This window comes from Rhinatrema bivittatum, chromosome 3 (genome assembly GCF_901001135.1).
Source record: "Rhinatrema bivittatum chromosome 3, aRhiBiv1.1, whole genome shotgun sequence".
Taxonomy (NCBI): Eukaryota; Metazoa; Chordata; class Amphibia; order Gymnophiona; family Rhinatrematidae; genus Rhinatrema; species Rhinatrema bivittatum.
In genome coordinates this window covers 412,861,017-412,885,977 of record NC_042617.1, presented here as the reverse complement: position 1 = coordinate 412,885,977, position 24,961 = coordinate 412,861,017, and the positions used below count along the sequence as shown (strand labels likewise).

The 24,961-nt window shown below is 42.6% G+C and overlaps 1 protein-coding gene across 2 annotated transcripts in view; it reads right to left on the bottom strand.

Moving 5' to 3' along the window:
• The window catches only part of BMP5 (bone morphogenetic protein 5), a 255,498-nt gene that overhangs the window by 58,364 nt on the left and 172,173 nt on the right, over window positions 1–24,961 (bottom strand). The window contains exons 4-5 of one of the 2 annotated variants that reach the window (XM_029595694.1): window positions 1,349–1,546; window positions 473–629 (exon numbers count right to left, since the gene is read on the bottom strand). In XM_029595694.1, the coding sequence (XP_029451554.1) occupies window positions 574–629; window positions 1,349–1,546 (254 nt within the window). In that variant the 3' untranslated portion in view covers window positions 473–573. Of the gene's footprint in view, window positions 1–472; window positions 630–1,348; window positions 1,547–24,961 lie in introns of those variants that run through there. The other variant, XM_029595693.1, reaches the window with a different exon arrangement.

Sequence of the window (24,961 nt, the reverse complement as noted above, 5' to 3'; positions counted from 1 at the left end):
GAATATAAAGGACAGATGAAAGGACTAGGGAAAAGAGAAAAAGGAAAAACAAATAGAGAGAACACATTAAGCAGCAGAGGAGAAAGAGGATATCTGGTGAAGTTAAAAGTAAACACTAGTCTTAAGTGTGTGAACCTTGGAGAGATATAATACAAGTTTTCATGTATTTATGTAATCCATCTACTAGTGCTTGGAGTAATTTACAACAAAACATACACCACAATATGGCCTTCTTCCACAATATAATTGACTTAAATACAGGTGCAAGGATAAAAGACAGCAGCAATTAATTTATTCCTACCTGACTCAAGAGTACATTTATTCAGTCTGAAGATAGCCGACTAACAGTACCGTTGTTTTTGTACAATAGACTATGGGATGGGGGGAGGGGTATTGAAAGTATATATCGAATGTCTATGGAGCCAACTTACATAATAGAGAAGGGATAAATCTTCTTAGGACAAAGTTAAATATCTTCAAGTTGGTTCAAATATTTTTTTTGAGACAAAGTCATTCATCCATTTGTAAGTCTCAGAAATTTTGCAAAATTAATCCTCTGGAACACATGCGTATTCATTTGTTCGCACCCGCTTTGCTCCAGTGCAAGAAATGTTCCTGTGCTTCCCCCACTGAAAAATGGGATCATTTAATTGATCATACCCTTTGCAACGTTTGCAGTAGAGCAATATTAATCCAAAATCCTAATAAATGAGCTCCACTGATTTGTATTCTACAGATATTTCCGATAAGGGTAGTACTAAACATGATGCATACCACTGCTAGAAGGTTTCTTTGATTTAAAGCTGTTGCTGCTACCTCACTTTACAAATAAGTTATATTCAGCATGAAAATGCCAATGCTGCATTGGCATTTTTTTTTTATTTTATGGCTGCTAAATATTGTACGCATGACATGTACATTACCAGAAATGATCAAGCAAAAGAGCAAAACAAATAATGTGAACATTTCTATGTTCTGTATTCAAAATACTTTCTAAGCATGCCTGATTTTATAAACTTTTTCTCCATAGGCAGAAAATAATAACATAGTAACATAGTAAATGATGGCAGATAAATAGGTCAAAACTTCTATAGATCAGGCTCTATGTGTATAGATTTTTCTACTTAAGGAATATTTTGCATTTCTGTTTATTGTTAGTTGCCCAATAGATACAAATTTTAGTAGGGAGGCTTCCAGGTTATTTTTTGCCTCTGTCTTTTAGTAATTTATCCACAATGGGTGATCACCGTACCAACTAACTTAATTCTGAATTCTATACTAATCATAAAATTATAAGCATCTAATTTATAAACCTAATGCTAGATGATATTTTGACATATTATCTTACCTGCAATACTAGGCATTCGAGAGGAATCTTGGTGACCACCAGATTTATTACGGTTAGGATTTTTTCTTTTGGCACTAACCGCACGGACAGAGCGAAGAAGGACTTCACTTGCTTTGAAGAAGGCAACCATGAATGGCTGCTTTGATTGTGGACCATGTCTTCCAATAAGGCCAGCTGATTTAACATTGATACTGCGACCTACACAAAAATAGGAGAATATTTATTTATTTTCATTTATACGCATTTTATATTGTTCCTTTTCTTAAAGGGAGGCACAAGACAGATTGCATAAAATTTAAGAAGAACATTGAGCACATAAGAAAGCACATACAGGTATGACATACAGTTACTGAATAAATTGCAAGTAAGGTACATTTGGCTTAAGTCATGCATAAACAGTTACAAATGGGACACCAATAACAAAGTAGGTTATCTGGGTATAGAAAATGCTTGCAAATAGAAAGATAGATAGCAAAGAAATAATAAACACCAGATGTGAGAAAAATGTTAATGAATAGTTGGGAAGAAATGACCCAGAAGTACTATAGGTGAATCTTGTGCGGCTAGTGGTCAGAAAGGCAAAATATTTTTTTTTCATGCTTACTTTTCAATTGCAATTGTTATACATTCTCTTTAGTCATGTAGGCCTTTTTCATCAAGCCACTATGCTTTCTCACAGGAGGGGGTCCCACTATTGCAAGGAACACTGAGAGGAAAGGATCACCTTGCTGGTGGCTGAAAGAAATCAGTAAGTATTTCCTTGGGAATTTTTCTTTTTTAAAAGTATTAGGGCGAAGTTAACTATTTGGGAATATTATTTATTGTGTTTATGTGTTTGTGCTTTTAATAGTCAGCGATTAAACAGAAGTTAGACCGTTTGTATTTTTAAATAGTCAGTCAGTAAGGCAGCTAATAAGCAGTAGTTAGAGTGTTTATTATTAATAGTTTGTATGGCAGATAATAAGCAGAAGTAAGAGTGTTTGTATTTAAAAATAAATAAATAAATAAAAGGTAGCCAGAAGCTAGTCATACACTAGAAACAAGCTAGGAGCAGTGTACACCTAAGTAAAAAGGTTGAAAAGTTCAGTTCAGTTCAGTTACTCACCTTGGAAAGGTGTTAAGGTAGTGTGATTTGGTTTGATTAGGTACCAACATTTGAAATTGAAGAGAGCAGTGAGTCTCTCTGGCTGACTAACTGAAGTTAGACTGTTAGGTGGAAAGCTTAAATCCAGAACCTCCAGGGTAGCATTCTCTGAAATGCTCCCTGTTCCACGCACAGGTCCCTAGAGACAGCCAGAGCTCAATGCGTGGATGAGACGATCATGCAAGGAAGAGGGATTCAGTTTTGTAAGGAACTGGGGAACATTTTTGGGAAGGGGGAGTCTCTTCCGAAGGGATGGGATCCACCTTAACCAGGGTGGAACCAGACTGCTGGCGCTAACCTTTAAAAAGGAGATAGAGCAGCTTTTAAACTAGAACAAAGGGGAAAACTGACAGTCGCTCAGCAGCACATGGTTTTGAGGGAGGTATCTTCAAAGGATACTAATGATGCATTAGAATTAGGGCATCCCAACATTGAGGTTCCAATAATAAGAAAAGTAGTCAAAGTGCCTGTAACTAAAAACTCACCTGAGTTAAAAAATTCTAACTTATCCCTATCAATTAAAAAGCAGAATAAAAATACAAACAAAAAACAAACTTTGAAATGTTTGTATGCTAATGCCAGAAGTCTAAAAAGTAAGATGGGAGAATTAGAATGTATAGCAGTGAATGATGACAAAGACTTAATTGGCATCTCAGAGATATGGTGGAAGGAGAATAACCAATGGGACAGTGCTATACCGGGGTACAAATTATATCGCAATGACAGAGAGGAACACCCAGGAGGCGGTGTAGTGCTTTATGTCTGGGATGGCACAAAGTCCAACAGGATAAACATCCTGCATGAAACTAAATGCACAATTGAATCTTTATGGGTAGATATCCTTTGGTGTTGGGGAAGACTATAGTGATAGGAGTATACTACTGTCCACCTGCTCAAGATGGTGAGATGGACAGTGAAATGTTAAGAGAAATTAGGGAAGCTAACCAAATTGGTAGTGCGGTAATAATGGGAAATTTCAATTACTCCAATATTGACTGGGTAAATGTATCATCGGGACATGCAAGAGAGATAAAGTTCCTGGGTGGAATAAATGACAATTTTAAGGAGCAATTGGTTCAGGAACCGACGAGAGAGGGAGAAATTTTAGATATGATTCTCAGTAGAGCACAGGATTTGGTGAGAGAGGTAATGGTGGTGGGGCCGCTTGGCAATAGTGATCATAATATGATCAAATTTGAATTAATGACTGGAAGGGGGACAGTAAGCAAATCCACGTCTTCGTGCTAAACTTTCAAAAGGGAAATTTTGATAAATTGAGAAAAATAGAAAAAAACTGAAAGGAGCAGCTACAAAGGTAAAAAGTGTGCAAGAGGTGTGTCATTGTTAAAAAAAATACCATCCTAGAAGCACAGTCTCGATGTATTCCACTCATTAAGAAAGGTGGAAGGAAGGCAAAATGATTACCGGCACAATTAAAAGGGGAGGTGAAAGAAGCTATTTTAGCCAAAAGATCTTCATTCAAAAATTGGAAGAAGGATCCAAAAGAAGAAAATAGGATAATGCATAAGCATTGGCAAGTTAAATATAAGACATTGATAAGACAGGCTAAGAGAGAATTTGAAAGGAAGTTGGCCATAGAGGCAAAAACTCACAATAAAAACCTTTTAAAATATATCCAAAGCAGAAAGCCTGTGAGGGATTCATTTGGACCATTAGATGATCGAGGGGTTAAAGGGGAACTTAGAGAAGATAAGGCCATTGCGGAAAGATTAAATGTTTTCATGGGTAATGATTAAGATGGACTGAACCAAATCACGGTGAACCTAGAAGATGTGTTAGGCCTGATCGACAAACTGAAGAGTAGTAGATCACCTGGACAGGATGGTATACACCCCAGGATTCTGAAGGAACTAAAAAATGAAATTTCAGACCTATTAGTAAATATTTGTACCCTATCATTAAAATCATCCATTGTACCTGAAGACTGCAACCCCAATATTTGAAAAGGGCTCCAGGGGTGATCTGGGAAACTACAGACCAGTTAGCCTGACTTCAGAGCCAGGAAAAATAGTTGACATGGTTTAATGGAACAAAGTCAGCATGGCTTTACCCAAGGCAAGTCTTGCCTCATAAATCTGCTTCACTTTTTTGAAGGAGTTAATAAACATGTAGATAAAGGTGAACCGGTAGAGGTAGTGTATTTGGATTTTCAGAAGGCGTTTGACAAAATTCCTCTTGAGAGGCTTCTAGGAAAAGTAAAAAGTCATGGGATAGGTGGCGATGTCCTTTCATGGATTACAAACTGGCTAAAAGATAGGAAAAGAGAGAGTAGGATTAAATGGACAATTTTCTCAGTGGAAGGGAGTGGGCAGTGGAGTGCCTCAGGGATCTGTATTGGGACCCGTACTTTTCAATATATTTATAAATAATCTGGAAAGAAATACGACGAGTGAGGTAATCAAATTTGCAGATGTTACAAAATTGTTCAGAGTAGTTAAATTACAAGCAAATTGTGATAAATTGTAGGAAGACCTTGTGAAACTGGAAAATTGGGCATCGAAATGGCACCACCCAAGAAAGAGATCTAGGCATCATAGTGGATAACACACTGAAATCATCGGTTCAGTGTGCTGCAGCTGTTATGAATTGGAGAGTGGACCCCTGTTCCGAGGTAGAGTCAGCACTGCTGAGAAGGGAGTTAACCCTTGTCGGTCTCTACCGTCGGACGGCAAGGCCTGTTGGAGAGGTAGAGCTGAAGACTTCACCCTGGAAGCTCGTGAACCCCCCCAGGAGGAGCCCGTAGGGGCACAGCCACTGGGACTTAGGAGACTCCCTGAAGAATGAAGATGGTCTGGATGCAGGCGCCTCCTGCAGGTCCTGGTTTCCAGATGGCTGGCACCTCCAGCAGGTCGTGAGAAGTCAGGGAGTATACTTGAAGAATAGTCCCAGTCCAGTCCAAAGGTTGAAGTCCAGAGAGAGGTCGAGAGCCGGTCCAGGAGCAGACGGGAGAATGGTCCGAAGCCAATCCAGGAACAAGAAGGAGAAGGGCCCAGAGCCAGTTCACGTCAAAGCCAGAAAATCACTACCACCATTCAAGGGTCAGGAGCCAAAGAATCAGTCCAAAGGGGAGAAGAGCAGAAGCGGGGCAAGAAGCGGATCCAGAACACCAAACAGGAAACCAGGAACTGAGCCTCAATACCAAGGCAAGGTCTGAGGAGCAGACCTTGCCTTAAATACCTGGAAGAAGGGAGGAGTCTTCAGGGAGCCACGACATTTCCTGTCGTGGCCCCTTTAAATCTATTCTTCAGCTTCATGCGCAGCCCTATGCAGCCAGGAAGTGGGAGGAGTCATTGCAGCCCTGCTGGGCTCTGCGGCCGGCCCGGGCAGCGGCCAAGGCCGCGAGAGGAATGCCGAAGGAGGCTCCCTGCTCCTGCAGGAGCCCCCGAGTCCAACCTGTGTCGCAGGTGAGTATTTGTTCCCGGCTGCAGACCGTTGCCGGCGGCCATAACAGCAGCAGTCAAAAAAGCAAACAAAATGTTGGGAATTATTAGAAAGGGAATGGTGAATAAAACGGAAAATGTCATAATGCCTCTGTATCGCTCCATGGTGAGACCGCGCCTTCAATACTGTGTACAATTTTGGTCACTGCATCTCAAAAAAGATATAGTTGTGATGGAGAAGGTACAGAGAAGGGCGAACAAAATGATAAAGGGGATGGAACAGCTTCCCTATGAGGAAAGACTAAAGAGGTTAGGACTTTTCAGCTTGGAGAAGAGACGGCTGAGGGGGGATATGTTAGAGGTGTTTAAAATAATGAGAGGTCTAGAACAGGTAAATGTGAATCGGTTATTTACTCTTTCGTTTAATATAAAAACTAGGGGTTCACTCCATGAAGTTAGCATGTGGCACATTTAAAACTAATCGGAGAAAGTGTTTTTCACTCAACGCACAATTAAACTCTAGAATTTGTTGCCAAAGGATGTGATTAGTACAGTTAGTGTAGCTGTGTTTAAAATAGGATTGGATAATTCTTGGAGAAGTCCATTTCCTGCTATTAATTAAGTTGATTTTGAAAACAGCCACTGCTATTACTAGCAACAATAACATGGAATACACTTAGGGGTAGATTTTAAGAGAAGTATGCGCGGGGTACATTTGTGCGCGCTACCTGGCGAGCACAAATGTACACCCGATTTTATAACAAGCGCGTGCTGCTGCGCGCATGTTATAAAATCCGGGGTCGGCACGTGCAAGGGGGTGCACAGTTGTGCACCTTGCGCACGCCGAGCCCTAGGGGAGGCCCGATGGCTTTTCCCCGTTCCCTCCAAGGCTGCTCCCTCGGCGGGAACTTTTCTTCCACTCCCCCCACCTTCCCCTCACTTCCCCTATCTAACCCACCCCCCAGCCCTACCTAAATCCCCCCTACCTTGTTTAACTTTTTACGCCTTCCTCTGTCAGGTGTATCTTGTGTGCGCCGGCCAGCTGCCGGCGCGCCATCCCCCAGCACAGCCGCTGTGCCAGAGGCTTTGGTCCTGCCCCCAGATCGCCCTTGGATCGGCACCATGCCCACGACCCCACCCACGACCCCACCCCTTTTTCAAAGCCCCGGGACATACGCGCGTCCCAGGGCTTGCGCGCACCGCCAACCCTATGCAAAATAGGCTCAGCGCGCGCAGAGTCAGGTTTTCGGGGTTACGCGCATAACCCTTTGAAAATCTACCCCTTAGTTTTTGGGTACTTGCCAGGTTCTTATGGCCTGGATTGGCCACTGTTGGAAACAGGATGCTGGGCTTGATGGATCCTTGGTCTGACCCAGTATGGCATTTTCGTATGTTCTTATGGGGTTGTTGACTGCGATAGTGGGGCTCACCCCAAAAACACATTGTGGCTCAATGATGCAATTTTTATGTGGTGGCCAAACACCGCAACACAAAAGAAGGCAGCAAGCGGCCCTTTAATGTGGTGGCAACCCTAACCTTGCAGGACCTCCATTGTCTTAAGGGGTTCTTGGCCCTGAAAAAATAAACCCTGGCCAAACGGAGAGGTTGAGTGAGGGTCAGTGCTGACCCCCATTTCAACCTAGCGCCACCAGTCGAGGTGGCCTCGACTCCCCCAAAATAAAAAATAAGTTTTAATTAAGAGTGTGGTATAGCAGCCCCCCACCTATGTTCAAGCCTCCTCCTCCTGCCCTTGGCCCCCCAATATCTCAAAATCCCCCTCCCCCTCTAACACATCAAGACCCCATTCCCTATCCCTGGCCCCCCAAGAGCTCAACCCCCTCCCCCACTCCGGGTGCCCTGGCCCCCCTGATAATTAAGATCCCCTTCCCCTACTCTTGGAAAGCACAAGATCTCCTCCCCCCATTCCTGGCTCCTCAGATACATCGAGACCCCCTCCCCACCTCCAGCCCTAAAGCATCAAGACACCCCTCCCCTTTCCACTCAACCCCCCGATAGCACAAGCCCCCTTCCCCTAATTGCTTAAGACCCCACCCTAGTCCTATCCAGAGCCACCTTACCTTATCCAGAATCCTACATCATGGATGGCGCACCCTCGCACCCATCCCAGTTGGTGCCATTTTCCAAAATGGTGACAACCAGACTTTGCCCCAGCCATGTGGCTATTGTGGGTGCTGGGGCCAGGGTGAGGGTGGTTGATGTGTCAGGGGGTAATATGGCAGGATGAGGAGTTATTGTGCTATTGGTGGGACAAGGTTGGGGATGGGGTCTTGATACATTGAGGGCTGGGAAGTGGGGTGAGGGGAGTTTGTACTATTGAGGGCCTGGGGGTGTGTGGGGAGGGGGCTTAGAGATCGGGAGGGCCAACACCACCACATGAATATTTAAAACTTTTTTTTCTATTTTGGGGGAGTTGGTGCCAGCTCGACTGGTGGACCCAGGTTGAAATTGGGGTCAGCACTGACCCTCACTCAACCTTTCCATTTGGCCACGGTTTATTTTTTCGGGGCCAACATCACTTTAAGACAATGGTAGTCCCACGAGGTTGGGGCCGCCATCACATTAAAGGGCCACTTGCTGCCTTCTTTTGTGTTGCAGTGTTTGGCTGTGACATAAAAATGCGACATTGATCCACAATGTGTTTTTGGGGAGGGGCTCCACTATCGCAGTCAACAACCTCCCCCCCCCCACACACAATAGTGGGACCCCCTTCTGTGGGAAAACATAATGGCTTGATGAAATAGGCCTAAATGACTAAACAGAATGTATAACAATTACAATCGAAAAGTAAGCATGAAAAAAAGCATATTTCGCCTTTCTGACCACTAGTCGCACAAGATTCACCTACAGTACTTCTGAGCCATTTCTACCCAATTATTCATTAACATCTTTCTCACATCTGGTGTTTATTATTCCTTTGCTATCTATCTGTCTATTTACATGCATTTTCTATTCCCAAATAACCTACATCATTAATGGTAGCCCATTTGTAACTACGTTTCTGCATGACTTAAACCAAATGTACCTTACTTGAGCCCTACTCAACCTCCCCCATTTAGCCACTTTTTTTTTCCCCACCACGTTAAATGTGCAGCAGGAGCATTGGGACCTGTGTTAGGGTCCCGGGCCTCCCGCCACTCATCTATCGCTTCCTAGTGAGGTGTTATTTTATCATGACTGACCACCTTCTCAGTTGGCCACAATAAAATATTTGCATCGAATTGCCTGCTAATAATCTTCTTTGCATGGATTTGCATTATTCATGCATATAAATTGCATGCAAAGAAGGTCATTGTAATAGGGGAGTTATCCTGGCAGGGACATATAAAATATCGCATATATCAAGCGATATGATGTATGTTAGAAAATTAATGTGGCTTGATGCATGACCCAGTTAGATTGTTTGATTCTATTAATATTCAGTATGTTCATTTAGCTGAATATTTGTGGATAATTGTATGTGACCTATAAGAGAAGTTAGCAGATCAGGAACACTCAAGTTTTCTTTATAGTTCTCTAATTAGGCAAAAAAATATTTAGATGCATAAAGACCCATCTGATCACCTATTAATTTACACATACAGTAAATATATTTCAGATCACAAACTTCCATTCTTCACTTCTCCGGCATTTAAATCCATTAGACAGAAACAATAAACTTCGGAATTTCCTGCTCCATATTTTTCTATATGCGGCATAAAAATAGATGACCATTAAATATTAGAATGTCCTTATTTAAAAAATCATCAGAACTATTAATAAACACTTATTGCTATAAATTCTGTTGTTGTAATGAACTGCACAAATGAAGAAATATCAGGAACATTTTAATATCAAAAAGTCAGGACAATTAAACCACTGATTAAGGAGCATGTTGAAACAAAATATCCCTGCCTCAAATATAAATATTTGCAATTTGCACACTAGTTGCACATGAAAGTTGCTAGCAAAGGCACAAAAGTTCTCAGTTATTCAAAAGTAAACCCTGAAGTCTGAAATGCACACAAGACTGACTTTGCTTCTGTTCCCTGAGGATTTGGTGTGTTTCATTAAAATGATTTATCCAGTTTGAACTGTAGAGCTGTCTCAATCTGTAACATGATTGACCCTCCCCTGAAAGAAGGAAAACAAAAGAAGTCACTAAAGCTGCATCTTGTATCTGAGACATTTAGGGGTCGATTTTAAGACCCGTGCGCGTGCATCCATGTGCACGTAGTTCCCGGTGCGCAAACATGGATTCACCAATTTTATAACATGCGCGTATCGGTGTGCACATGTTATAAAATACAGGTCCTGCGCGAACATGTGCACCAGATTTTCATGTCCGCACGTGCATGTATGGGTGGGTGGCCAGCTCCGTGCGCAGTGGGGGGAATTTTAGCAAACTACATGCAGCGACGCAATCGGGCCTCCCTCAGTTTCTTCCCAGTCCGCTCCAATTAAGGAGCGAAGTGGGAGGGAACTTTGCTACCCCTAACTCTATTCTTCTTCCCTCTTCCCCTCTTCTCCTCTCCTCCCTGCCCCCTAAACCTACCCTAACTATCCCCCAATTTTTTATTTTCCTACTTATTGCTCCATCGATGCAGAAGCAGACCGGCGCGTGCTTCCCCGGGACAGTGGCTAATGGCATTGTCGTGGCTTGCCTCACCCAGACCATGCCCCTGACCCACCCCTTCTCCCTCGGCTGGCACTTCTGCGTGTACCGGGGTTTATGTGCTTGGCCGTGCCCGTTGTAAAATGCACGTTGTTACCTCGCGGCAATCCACAGCGCAGAAGGCTGGTATTGCTGCTGTTCGGCGTCTCCCGGCAGCAGTACGGGCTGATGCTACTCGCACGCAAGCTCCGCCCCCTTCTGCGTGTCATACTTCTACCCGGTAGTCCCCACGTTTGCGCGGGAAGTTTGACTATTTAAAGAACTAAGTCCAGCACAGCATTGCCTCGGCTACAGGCTTGCTTGTGCTGGAGCTCTGATGGTTTGTTTTCTCGCATCTCTGCCTAACTTTGGATTGCTTCTCGGACCTGTTTGCTTGCTGCCTGCTCTGACTTTGGATTGCTTCTCGGACCTGTTTGCCTGCTCCCTGTCCTGACTTTGGATTGCTTCTCGGTCCTGATTGCCTGCTGCCTGCCCTGATCTTGGACTGCCTCTCGGATCTGTGTGATCTGCTGCCTGCTAAGATGAACTGGCAGCCCTGAAACTCCAGAATCTTTAGAGGTGCTAATCTGCTTAGCAATCTGAATTGATCTACGATTTCAAGAAAGGGCTCGGGAACGGAACCTTTCTAGATGACCCATTTAACTGGCACCTTCTTTTCAGAGAACTTTCATGCCTCCAAGAATTTCAGAACCTCAGGCATCAAGTGAGGAACCTATGCAGATCGATCGTTGTCATTTAACCCCCAAGGAACTTCAGCATAGAAGACTGAACAATCTCACAATCTCACAATCTTTATTGTGCTGGTACAGGACACTTCATCAATAAATGTCCGATTAAGTCGGGAAACTCCCGGACCTAGGACTGGTGGGAGAGGCCTCCCTGGGTCATGTCATGTCCTCTCCACAAATTTTAATTTCAGTCTCAGTATCTCTCTACAATGATACCTTTCATCTACAAGCCTTCTTGGACTCAGGGGTGGCCGGTAATTTCATTGAGGAAAATCTAGTCCGTCGATACCAGATTCCTACAGAATCATTGGCATTTCCTCTTACTGTATCTTCCATTTCTGGACAACCCCTGGCAAATAAAATTTTTTAAATTACTAAACTCATTCAACTCACCACCAGAATTCTGCATCAAGAGACTATCCAATTGTATGTACTTCCCTCTTCCGTGAACCAAGTCATCCTTGGGTTACCTTGGTTAAGGCTTCACCAACCCCAAATCAATTGTAACATTTCACAGTTGGCCAGTTGAAGCAAATACTGTCATCAAAACTGTGTTTCATGTCCGCTGGCTGTCCCATCTACATTGCCACAAATATATGCTGAATTCAGTGATGTCTTCAGCAAACAGCAGGCCGAAATTTTACCCCCCTCACCGCACTTATGTCTGTGCCATAGAATTACTTCCAAATAAGATTCCTCCTAGAGGCAGGGTTTACACCCTGTTGGAACCCAAATCTGAAGCTATGAAGCAATGCATCCAGGAAAACCTGGCTAATGGTTTCATCAGACCCTCTTCCTCTCCAGTAGGGGCTGGATTTTTTTTTGTTAAAAAGAAAGATGGATCATTACAACCCTGTATTGATTATAGAGGACTTAATGGCATCACCAAGAAGAATCGATATCCAATTCCACTTATCACCGAACTCTTTGATCGATTGAAAGGAGCACAGATCTTTACTAAACTTGATCTTCGGGGGGCCTACAATTTAATTAGAATGTGCAAAGGAGATGAGTGGAAAACCGCCTTTAACACTCGAGATGGACACTATGAATACTTAGTTATGCCATTAGGACTATGTAATACTCCGGCGGTATTTCAGACCATGATTAATGATATCTTATGAGACCTTCTGTACTCCCATGTTACTGTATATCTTGACGATATATTAATCTTCTCCAAAACAGAACTTCAGCATCAACGGCATGTCAAACAAGTTCTCCAAAGACTTCGGGAGAACAGGCTGTATGCAAAATTGGAGAAATGTCTTTTTCACCAACATCAACTACCCTTTTTGGGATATATAGTATCTCGAGAAGGTCTTCGCATGGATCCAGAGAAACTTAAAGTTATATTAGAATGGCCTCAAACATTGAGGCTCAAGGTTTTGCAGCGATTTTTGGGATTCTCCAATTATCGTCATTCATCGCTGGATACTCTACCCTAGTAGCACCACTAACCACTGTAACGAAGAAGGGAGCTCCAACCCGCAATTGGCCTCCGGAAGCCATCTAAGTCTTCCACCTTTTAAAGAAAGAATTCGTTAAAAATCCATGTTTACAACAACTGGACTCAGACAAACTATTCATTCTGGAGGTGGATGCCTCAGCCCTAGGAGTTGGGGCAATTCTCTTGCAACCCTCCGAGTCAGGGAGATTGGATACTTGTGTGTATTTTTCCAAAAGATTCTCTCCTGCGGAAAGAAATTATACAATTGGGGAATGTGAACTCTTGGCAGTTAAAATGGCACTGGAAGAATGGCGACATCTCTTGAAGGGGGATAAGTTTACCATTGATATTTACACTGATCATAAGAATCTTGCCTATTTGTCTCAGGCCCAACGTTTAAATCCCCGTCAAGCCCGTTGGGAACTTTTCTTCAGTAGATTCAATTTTAATTTACATTTTCGACCTTTAGAGAAGAATGTGCGTGCTGATGCTTTATCTAGCAGTTTCCTTCCTGATGACACCCTGAGACCCCAGCATATTATCGATCCCGCTCAAATAATAGTAGCGGCTACCTTTACTGTTCCACTGGGGAAAACAGTAGTTCCTAAGCATTTAAGACAAAAAGTATTATGATGGGCCCATGATTCTCTCTTCACTGGACATCCTGGCAGACTCGGAACTAAGAATCTTGTTTCCCGCCACTATTGGTGGCTGCAGTGGGCATCTGATGTCCAAAAATATGTTGACTCCTGCCCCACTTGTGCGGTTCAGAAAACACCTAGACAATGACCTATGGGACCGTTGCAACCTCTTCCGATTTCAAAACAGCCATGGACTCATATAGCAACAGATTTTATCACTGATCTCCCTCCTTCTGAAGGTAATTCAGTAATCTGGGTCGTGAATGACAGATTTTCCAGAATGGCACATTTCATTCCTCTGCCTGGATTACCCTCTGCACCAGAGTTGGGTCGATTATTTGTACAACACATCTTTCAAATCCATGGTTTACCTTCTAGTATTATTTCAGATAGAGGAGTCCAGTTCACAGCATGATTTTGGAGAAATCTCTGCAAAAAATTCAGAACAGAATTAAATTTCTCCTCTGCTTATCATCCTCAGTCCAACGGGTTAACTGAACGAACGAATCAAACTCTTAAAACATTTTTACATTGCTATGTCAATCAACGCCAGGATGATTGGGCTTCCTTATTGCCCTGGGCTGAGATTTGCCATAATAATCATGTCAACCAAGCTTCAGGTTCATCGCCTTTCTTTCTGGTTTTTGGGAGACATCCGCGGATTCCACTCCCTCTCAATACCCCCTCTTCTTGCCCGGCCGTAGAACAAGTTGTTCGTTCCATGATGACTTTATGGGAACGGACTCAAGCCCTCCTGCAACGAGCTTTCCTCAAAATGAAAAGCAGGCAGATAAGGGAAGGAGACTGAGACTCCTGCTCAAACCTGAAGATTTAGTATGGTTAAGTACACGGAATCTCAAATTACGCACTCCTTCTCTAAAATTTTCTCCTCGCTTTATTTGACTCTTTCCTTTTGAAAAACAGATCAGTAAGGTATCCTTTAAATTTCATCTTCCCCCTACTTTACGTATTTATGATTTGTTTCAAATTTCCTTATTGAAACCAGTAATTTTATCTTGGCCCTCAAGGAGGAGGAAACAGACGACTCCACCTGTCAGGGCAGATGATTCCCAATATGAAGTTAAGGAGATCCTGGATGTCAGAAGATCAAGGGGGACCCTACAATATTTAATCTCATGGAAGAACTATGGCCCGAAGGAGAATTCTTGGGAACCGGCCCATAATATACAAGCTCCTCGTTTAATTTGGGAATTTCATAAGCATTTTCCTCTCAAACCTCACCCCAGAAGTAAGAGAGAGGGCCTTTGCGGGGGAGGTACTGTTATTTCGCGGCAATCCACGGCACAGAAGGCTGGTATCGCTACTGTTCGGCATCTCCCGGCAGCAGTACGGGCTGACGCTACTCGCATGCAAGCTCCGCCCCCTTCTGCGTGTCGGATTTCTACCCGGAAGTCCCTGCGTTTGCGTGGGAAGTTTGACTATTTAAGAACTAAGTCCAACACAGCATTGCCTCGGCTACAGGCTTGCTTGTGCTAGAACTCTGGTGGTTTGTTTCTTGGCATCTCTGCCTGACTTTGGATTGCTTCTCAGACCTGTTTGCCTGCTGCCTGCCCTAACTTTGGATTGCTTCTCGGATCTATTTGCTTGCTTCCTGCCCTGACTTTGGATTGCTTCTCGGACCTGTTTGCCTGCTGCCTGCCCTGACTTTGGATTGCTTCTCGGACCTGTTTGCCTGCTGCCTGCCCTGACCTTGGACTGCCTCTCGGACCTGTGTGATCTGCTGTCTGCTAAGGTAAGACTGATTGGCTACTTTGGATCCACATATCCGAAACCGTAACACACGTGTCACTTGAAAAGCCTGGCCACACACGTAAACCCCGAAATTTATGCCCATAGCCCTTTGAAAATCCAGGCTTTAGCAAATATATTCTTGCTTTTAGCATTGTAAATGAGATAGTAACATTGTAAATGACCACAAATAAAGACCAACATGGTCCATCTGCAATGCCTAGCAGATGTTTAGGGTTGTACAGTACTCGGCACTCCTTGCCCCATGCCTTCTGTTTAGAGTTGTAACTGTTGCCACATGCAGGTAAACTCCATGTAGAAAGTGTTAAATCAAAAATTGCCACAAGTTACCCAGGTTCTTCATTTCCATCCTTTATCCACTAGGGATCCTCTATGTTTATCCCACAGCCTTTTCAATTCCATTACTGTTCTTGCATTCTCCACCTCTTTGGGAAGGGCATTCTAGGCATGCACCACTCTTATAGTGAAAAATTATTTCCTGATATTGTTAGTGAGGGAACTCCCTTGGAGTTTCATGATCTCTAGTAGGGATGTGCAGACCAAAAGTTTAAGTTCATAAGTCCATAAGTCGAATGGGGGTCCCATTTGCGGTCAATATGGACTTATGGAGAATTCCATAAGTTGAGTCTATGTCCATATGTGCAAATAAAAATTTAAACCCCTCACCCGCCTTAATCCCCCCCCCCAAAGACTTACCAAAACTCCCTGGTGGTCCAGCGGGGTCAGGACGCCATTCCTGAACTCCTTTGCAAGGAGCACGTGACGTCGGCGTCACGTCAGAGTGACGCGGCGTCACGTGATTCCCCTCGGGGGGCCTCCTGACCCCCCCAAGCTGGCCAAAAGTGCCTTTTGAGCCCAACGAGGGTTCCGGGAGCGAACCAGAGGGGAATCACGTGACGTCGGCGCCACGTCAGAGTGACGCGGCGTCACGTGATTCCCCACGCGTCACTCCCGGACCCTCACGGAACTTTTGGCCAGCTTTGGTAAGTCTTGGGGGGGGGGATTAAGGAGGGTGAGGGGTTTAAATTTGTATTTAGATCAACAATCGCGATTTCCAACGTATTCAACATAGCTATGTTGAATAAGTTGGAAATCCGATCGTTTACGCCTCATCTTTTTTTTAAGTCAAAAAAAAATAAGTTGCGTTTTCCATTTAAGTTCAAAACGAATGCACACCCCTAATCTCTAGTTCTAGGGCTTCCTTTCCATTAGAAAAGGTTTGATTTTTATGCATTTTTTATACCTTTCAGGTACATCTATATTATATCGCCCCATCTCTCCTCCCATTTATATCTCCTCCATCCTCTCCTCCCATTTCTGGAACCGTCCTCAGATGGTTTGAGTCATTCCTCAGCAATAGACACTATAAAGTCAAAATAAATGACAAAGAATCCTCCAGCATCAAATCATCCCTAGGAGTACCTCAAGGCTCTTCACTTTCTCCCACTCTCTTTAATATATACCTGCTGCCTCTCTGCCAGCTGCTATCTAACCTAAAACTAAAGCATTTCCTGTACGCTGATAACGTGCAGATTCTGATCCCTATAACAGAATCCCTACCCAAAACACTCAAGTTCTGGGAAAGCTGCTTCCACTCTATTAACCTCCTCCTCACCAGCCTAAATCTAGTCCTGAACTCAGCCAAGATTGAACTCCTCCTCATCTCCCCTGATCACATTGAATTTTCACTGCCGACCCCTTCCACCACCATGGTCACCCAAGTAAGAGACCTCGGAGTGATACTAGATAACCGTCTGAACTTAAAGAAATTCATCAACAATATAACCAAGGACTGTTTCTACAAATTACAAATTCTAAAAAGACTTAAACTACTCCTCCATTTCCATGACTTCAGGACAATTCTCCAGGCCACTATTTTCCAAGATAGACTACTGCAACACCCTCCTATTGGGTCTCCCCGCCTCCACCACCAAACCCCTTCAGATGCTCCAGAATGCTGTCGCCAGAATTCTGACAAACACCAATCGAGGAGATCACATCACACCCATCCTCAGGAATCTACACTGGCTCCCCATAAGCTTCAGAATCCTACATAAGTCCCTCACCATTATTCACAAGACCATACACAATCAGCACTCACTCGACCTTCATATCCCGCTAAGACTGCACATTTCTACAAGATCTATAAGAGAGGCTTATAAAGGAACTCTGCATGCCCCCACCACCAAATCCACCACTCGTACATCCACCAGAGAACGAGCCTTCTCAACAGCAGGGCCAGCCATCTGGAATACCATGCCTCCAGATCTCAGACAGGAACCCTGCTTGGTGAACTTTAGGAAAAACTCAAGCCCTGGCTGTTCCAACAAACCTTCCCATAGCCCTTTCCCTTCCTTCTCCCTACCCCTTCCCCTTCCCCCTCCTAATTCCTTGATCCTAGAAAGTCTCCCCTCACCTCCTGCTAATCCTCCCCCCAGTACTGTCACAGCCCCACATTGTTAGCCAGTTTCATGATTGTATATAAGTTCTTTATATATATATATATATATATATATATATATATATATTTAGAGTGCCTTATTTCCGACCCAATGCACTTCCAGTATAGCCTTGTTAAGTTTACAACGTTATTCCTCTGTCTCCAGCACATTTCTATTTCCAAGTTCACATTACCTTGTTTTATTGTAACTTTTCTTCCTCTTCAATGTTATCGTTACAACCCCCCTGTTCCTTGTGAACCGATATGATATGATTTGCATCATGAATGTCGGTATAGAAAAGAGTTAAATAAATAAATAAATAAATAAATAAATACATTTAAGGTGTACATATTTAGGTCTTCAAGTCACATCTCATACAGTATGGGGCGGATTTTAAAAGGGTTACGCACGTAATATACATGCGAAACCCTTTTAAAAGCCTCCTCTGCCCGCGCCGAGCCTATTTTGCATAGGCTCGGTGACGCGTGCAAGCCCCGGGACATGCATATGTTCCAGGGCTTGAAGAAATAGGCGGGGAGTGGGTGGGCCAGGGCAGGGGCCGGAGCCTCCAAGCACAGCGGCCATTTGTTGCTGTGCCCGGGACCACGGGATGGCCGTCACTGGCGCGTGCAACCTACGCCTGCCTGGAGGCAGGCGCAACTTAAAAATTAAAGGTAAGGGGGAATTTAGATAGGGCTGGGGGCAGATTAGCTGGGGAAGGGAGGGGAATGTGGGGGTGCACATTTTATAAAATTGGGTGTAGATTTGTGCGTTCTGGGTTGCGCGCACAAATCTACGTCCGCGCGTAGTTTTTAAAATCTGGCCCTATGTTTTTTGGTGCAGATTTTGCCCCAGTATTATTGTCTTTCTCTGGACTGCTTCTATACAATACTTCATGTAAGGCCTCACCAATAACCTCTATGAAGGTATTATCATGTCCTTTGGTCATGCCTTTCTCTATGCAGACCACCGTCCCTCTGGTCCTGGCCCCTGCCTTGACAAATTGTTTTGCTACTTTTAGATCATCAGACACTGTCACCCTTAGGCCTCTCTCCCTGGTGAAGCTCATCAGTTTCTCGCTTCTGGTCACATACAGCTCCTTTGGATATTTCCTGACCAAATGCATGACTCTGTACTTCTTGTTATTGAATCCTAACTGCCAAACCTTCAACCACTCTTCAGACTTTCTTAGGTTACTTCTCATTCTCTCTACTCATTCTGGATGTCAACTCAATTGTAGATCTTAGTGTCATCTGCAAAAATATACATGTTTCCTCCTAACCCCTCTGCAATATAGATCACAAAGGTATTGAACAGAACCAGCCCCAGAAGTAGGCACTATTAATCACCTTTCCCTCCTCAGAGTGACTTCCATTTAACACTACTTATGTCTTCTGTCAGTCAACCAATTTCTAATCCATTCCACCACCTTGGGACCTACAACCAGGCTGCTTATTTTATAAATGACCCCTATGTGGGACTGCGTTAAAAGCTATGATGAAATCCAAGTAAACCATGTCAAGTTCCTGCCTTGGATCTATTCTCTTATAACCCAATAAAAAAAAATCAGATTCATTTGACATGACCCTTCTTTGGTAAAACCATGTTGTCTCAGATCTTGCAAATGGATTGTAGGTAGTGAACTATCCTTTTCTTCAGCAGAGACTCTATTAATTTTCCCATCACAGATGTAAGGCTAATCAACCTATAGTTTCCAGCCTCCTCTCTGCTACCACTTTTGTGATGCAGGAATATAACTGCACTTCTCCAATCTTGTAACACTAGTCCTGTTTCCAAGGATCTATTGAGCAGGTCCTTCAGTGGACACACCAGCACTTTTATGAGATCCCTTAGTCTCCCAGGATGTATCTCATCTGGCTCCATGGCATTGCCCACTTTCAGTTTTGTCAGTTCCGAGAGCGGGAGATTGCTCCTCGCGCCCCCGCTGGCCCACCAGGTAATTTTAAAAGGGTTTTTTTTTTTTGGGGGGGGGGTTCGGGAGGGTGGGGGAGGCTTAGGGGGACATTTTAAAGGGTTGGGTGGGTTTTTTTTTTTATTGGGCCATCGGCGCCATTTATATTAGTGGCAGCCAAAATGGCGCCGATGGCCCGAGAGCGGGAGATCGCGCCGGGACCCCCCACTGGACCACCAGGTAATTTAAAACATGTTGGGGGGTTCGGGAGGGTGGGGGATTTGTTTTAAAGGGTCAGGGTGGGTTTAGGGGTTGTTTTGGTGTGCCGGTTTTCCCGCCCTCCACCCCTCCCCCGATTTACAATTTTTCACGATAAATCGGGGGAATTTCTATTGTATCATGACTCTTAACAATTTCTGACAATTTAAAAATTATCTGACAATTTTTTTAAATCGTCAAAAAACGATTCACATCTCTAGTACTTTGGGAATGGGAATGTGTGTAGCATCTCTGATATCTTTACATTTTGCACAGAACAAAAGGAAATGCATTTCTGCTTCTGTTTCTCCAGTGTTGCACTGCATACACAGTCTGGCTTCTTAGAGTTTCCTGTTCAGTTTTTGTCTGCATATTTCTATTTATAATTTGTGGTCACTTATTCTATATTTGGTGAGGCTCTGTCTATGTTTTGTCTGTGTTGTCAAGGTGAGGTATTCTGCTAATGTGTAGTTTCTGTGTAAGGATCTGTAGCAGTCCAACTTATTCTGTTTTCCCAAAAGGATGTGCATTGGTATTCTAGGGTTGGGTGTAATATTTGCAGTGTTGTCATTTCATAGGCTTTGTGTCCAGTTGCAGAGGGTAGGGTCCTAGTTAGTGTGCTAACACAGAACATATTCAATGTGTGAGCAGATGAGATGGCAACAGGTGAAGCTATATGGCTGCTAAAGAAGGGGCACGTAAGTTCTTAAAACATGGATATATTGGTACAGAAGTATATACCAGTCTGGCCAGCATCAGTGTCTTACTGAGCATTTAGAAACAAATTGCTTCAGCTTGGAGAAGAGATAGCTGAGGGGAGTTATGATAGAGGTCTGTAAAATAATGAGTGGAATGGAATGGGCAAATACAAATCGGTTATTTACTCTTTCAAAAAGTGCAAACACTAGGGGACATGCCATGAAGTTACTAAGTAGTACATTTTAAACAAATAGGAGCAAATATTTTTTTACTCAATGCATAATTAAGCTCTGGAATTAGTTGCTAGAGGATGTGGTGAAAGCTGTTATTGTAGCTGGATTTAAAAAAGGTTTGGACAAGTTCCTGGAGGAAAAGTCCATAAACCATTATTAAGGTGGACTTGGGGAAATGTACTCCTTATCCCTGGGATAAGCAACATGGAATCTATCGACCTTTTGGGATCCTGCCAGGTACTTATGACCTGGATTGGCCACTGTTAGAAACAGGATACTGGGCTTAATGGACCTTGGTCTGACCCATTATGGCAGATCTGATGTTCTTATGTTCACAGTTTACGTTAGAGTAAAAAGCACAATTACAGAAAATGAATAATAGCTAAGAGAACTAAATGTGGGCATCTGCCTCCCAAATGTACGACACCATTAAACTGGAGAGAAAGAAATCAGAACAGGAATAAACCTTAAGCAAATAACCCTATAGGATTCTCATTCTACATGCAGACTTGGGATGGCTCTCTGCCAGAGTCCTATATTTCTCAGAAAAACTCTATCACTGGCATAAATGAAAGAGGCAGTTTGATTTGTGGTTAAAGCAGTTTCCATTCTACTTCCACTGTAACAAATGTATTAATTCAGCTCAGGCTTCCTCCTCCTGGCAGAACTCGTGCTGTAAAAAGAGAAATTAGAAGTTCCAGCCAAATACCATACCTTGAACTGACCCACTTCAATACATAAACACTTTTACCACATGTTTATTCAGGTGTAGCACTTTAAATTGGTTTAAGATGTTTCCAGCGACAGAGCGCCTAGCAAAGCAAGAGGAAAGAAGAACTGAAAAATTAAGCTAGGGAACAGAATAGTTGTCAGCCACTGCTAAACAATTTTTACAATTATGTCTTTGATGACAGAAAAAATATGCCAGAAAGGTCGTTTATTAAAATGCTGGATTCCACGGATGGTTTTCCCTCCTAACGCATGATGTAAATTTGGAGGATCACTGATCTTTAATTTAGTTTTATTATATTCCCCTGGTTTGTTTCATCTTTATTTTAGCCTTTTTTGTTTTTAATGTATTCCCAGTTTGGTTAACATGATTTACAAGTGGTCTATACAATTTTAATAAAGAAATAATAAAATAAAAAAATAAAAAAATCTTCAGTTTTTATAACAGGGCATTATATAGCAATGTAATCAAAATTCTATCAATTACAGTTTTTGCAATAGCTTCTTTATAAATATAATGTAAAATTAATCTTTACAATCACAGCATGCACACAAGAAAAAGAGAAATGCAATACATAGTTACATTTAACCCGACCGGCTCTGATTGACATTTATTGGAAAGGAGGAAGAGGTGAGTCTTGAGAAGGGATATGGGTGAGATGGAAGGACGATGGCAGGTCATTTCAGACTGAGGGTTCAGCAAATAGGAAAGCATTTACCACCCACTGGTAACATTATAGGTTGACAGAGAGAAGACAGAGGTTAGAAGAGTGGAGGGACTAGGTTTGATGAATAGAAAATGAGAAACAAGGTCAGGGAAGCATGCAGGAGCAAGTCCTTGGAGGATTCTGAAAATTGGGAGGGTAATTTTGAACTAAGCTCTCAGTAAAGTGGGGAATCCATGGCATCTGAGGATATACTGAGGGTCTGAGCTTCAGCACATGTGTAAGTCATAAATAAAGAGTTACAATAATCATGAAAGGGACAAATAAAAGCAGAAGGATTTAGGTAAAAGCAGTCTAATATATGTCTGATATGGGCTACACTCAGATGATATTACCTTTATTAATAGCTGATATGTAGTGAAGGTACAAAAACTAAATCAAAAATTAAAAAAAATAGAGTGTTCCAAAATAATTAGAACAAAAGAATTACATATACATAGGACCCTAATGAAAATCTTTGTTAAAAATGTTTATTCTAGTATACAATTTAAATATATATGACAAAGAAACTGTTAACAATTAGCCAAAATTTGCAAATACAAAATAGTGACACAGAAAAAAATAAATTTGAACATGTACAAAAAGTATCATACAGGATGCTTTTACAAAAAATTATATTGTGGCAATGTCTCAGCATTTAATACATGAATATAAGGCATGAGTGCTTTCACTGTTGGCCTTATGTGCAGCCTCAGTAGTAGTTAAATGTCGATTCAGGCAGGAATCAATCAATGAATGTTAAAACCCCAAACATAGAAATCCCAACAAAGGCCTTATATTTCCCCGGAATAGGCTTTCTCAGGGGGTATATGCAACATCAGTCAAATCATATGAAAATTCTTATACAAAGCACATTGGTCACTGAAAACCAAAATGGAACAAATGTGTGGACAGCAAACTCATTCAAAGAATAGAATATCTGAGCCTTCCTACCGCTGTCAAAGGTGTGGGAACCAAAAACCATACAAACTGTTCACCATCTTATATAATATGTACTGACACAGGGATTTAAATATCCATTATGACAGATAGGCTTTCCCTGATTTGGTTTCATAGAGGTAATTTAATTTGTTTCTTCCAATAACATTCAATATTTTAATTTTATCTTTTAAAGAGTAATACATTTCTGGCAGTCATGTAAGCACTTTTGCTAGATTTATGCACTGAGGACTGTAAAAGCATGTGCAGCATCTGTGAATTTACAAAGGTAACTATTGTGTGGGAAGCAAAATATGCTTCTAACCAATGTGAACTCCCTTAAAAAAATATATAATATTTTTAAGTTCCCTCCTATTTCCTTTAGATTTCAGGAATGAAATGCTATTAAGATTCCACAACTTAAGGCTTGCTTAGTTGCTTAGGATATACAAATAAAGCATATTAAGGTGGCCCTATAAACCACTCTCTCACTCTTAATTCATGAGGCTATGCTGATTTCTGAATGGAAATGTTTCTTGCACAGAATTTTTCTCTAATCTTACACAGGATGGTTGGTGTTTTCCCATATACAGCATTCCATATTTTAACAAATTGAATTAAAAGGAAACCAGTTGAGAACTTGGGTAATGTGGTTCCCTTTACTATGAGACAAGTATACTAAACTGTGCTAATGCTTTCAAAAGTGTTAATGCACATTAAAGGTGCTGCTGGCATGTGCAATCTGGTTTACACAAGTTAGCATTTTTTATGCATGCTAATTAGCTTGCAAGAGTTTAATGCAAAGACCTACGCTATATGATATCATGGCATGCAAAACTATGCAAAGATCATTAAGTATAAGCACATAAGAAAATGATACCAGTTAAAACTTGCGAAAGTGAATATAGACCCGTTGACACACTGAAAAAAGTTGTAACTACACTTCAGCGAGGTGTAGTTACATTTTTGCAATAATGCCCATATTAGTGCACTAGTAAATTAAAGCAAAGCTCGTCTTCTTGTCATTCACATGAGCCATTAACACAAACTAATTAAAGCAGCTTAATGGCTGATATGAATGAATTTTAGTACACTGGCCTTAAGGATAACAAATGTTTAAAGAGGCAAGCTTCTAGAACTACCAAAGCCCCTTGCCTCATTAATGAGAAAGGAAGTCTATTAGTACCAAACACTTACATCTTTAAACATGAGTTAATCTCATTAAGGCAACATCTCTGCCCAAGCACTTTACTGTATTTATTTTATCCATTTTTATTTTGGAAAAATAACTCAATATTCTCATTCTATGTTCTTTACTAGTTGACATTTGCTTCTACAAATTCTTCATATTGCATAAGCACTAACAGCATCTCTTGAGACTTACTTTCAGAAGAGCTTTGCCACAGTCACACTATGGTAGAAACCTTTTTAAAAACAGGGAAGCTATATTACATATAGCCGCGCGTATCTTATAAAATCTGGGGTCGGCGCGCGCAAGGGGGTGCACATTTGTGCAACCTGTGCGCGCCGAGCCCGCGTGCGCTGCCTGTTCCCTCCAAGGCCGCTCCGAAATCGGAGCGGCCTCGGAAGGAACTTTCCTTCTCCCTCCCCTCACCTTCCCCTCCCTTCCCCTACCTAACCCAACCCCCGGCCCTATCTAAACCCCCCCTAACTTTGCAGATTAATGCCTGCCGAAAGCAGGTGTAAATCTGCGCGCGCCAGCGGGCTGCTGGTGCGCCATCACCCCACCCGGGGGCTGTTCCGGAGGCCTCGACCATGCCCCCGGGCCGGCACCACTCTCCCGGTCCCGCCCCAAACCGCCCCCTGACCCCGGATACGCCTCCGGACATGCCCCCTCCCCACCCCTTTTATGAAGCCCCGGGACTTATGCTTGT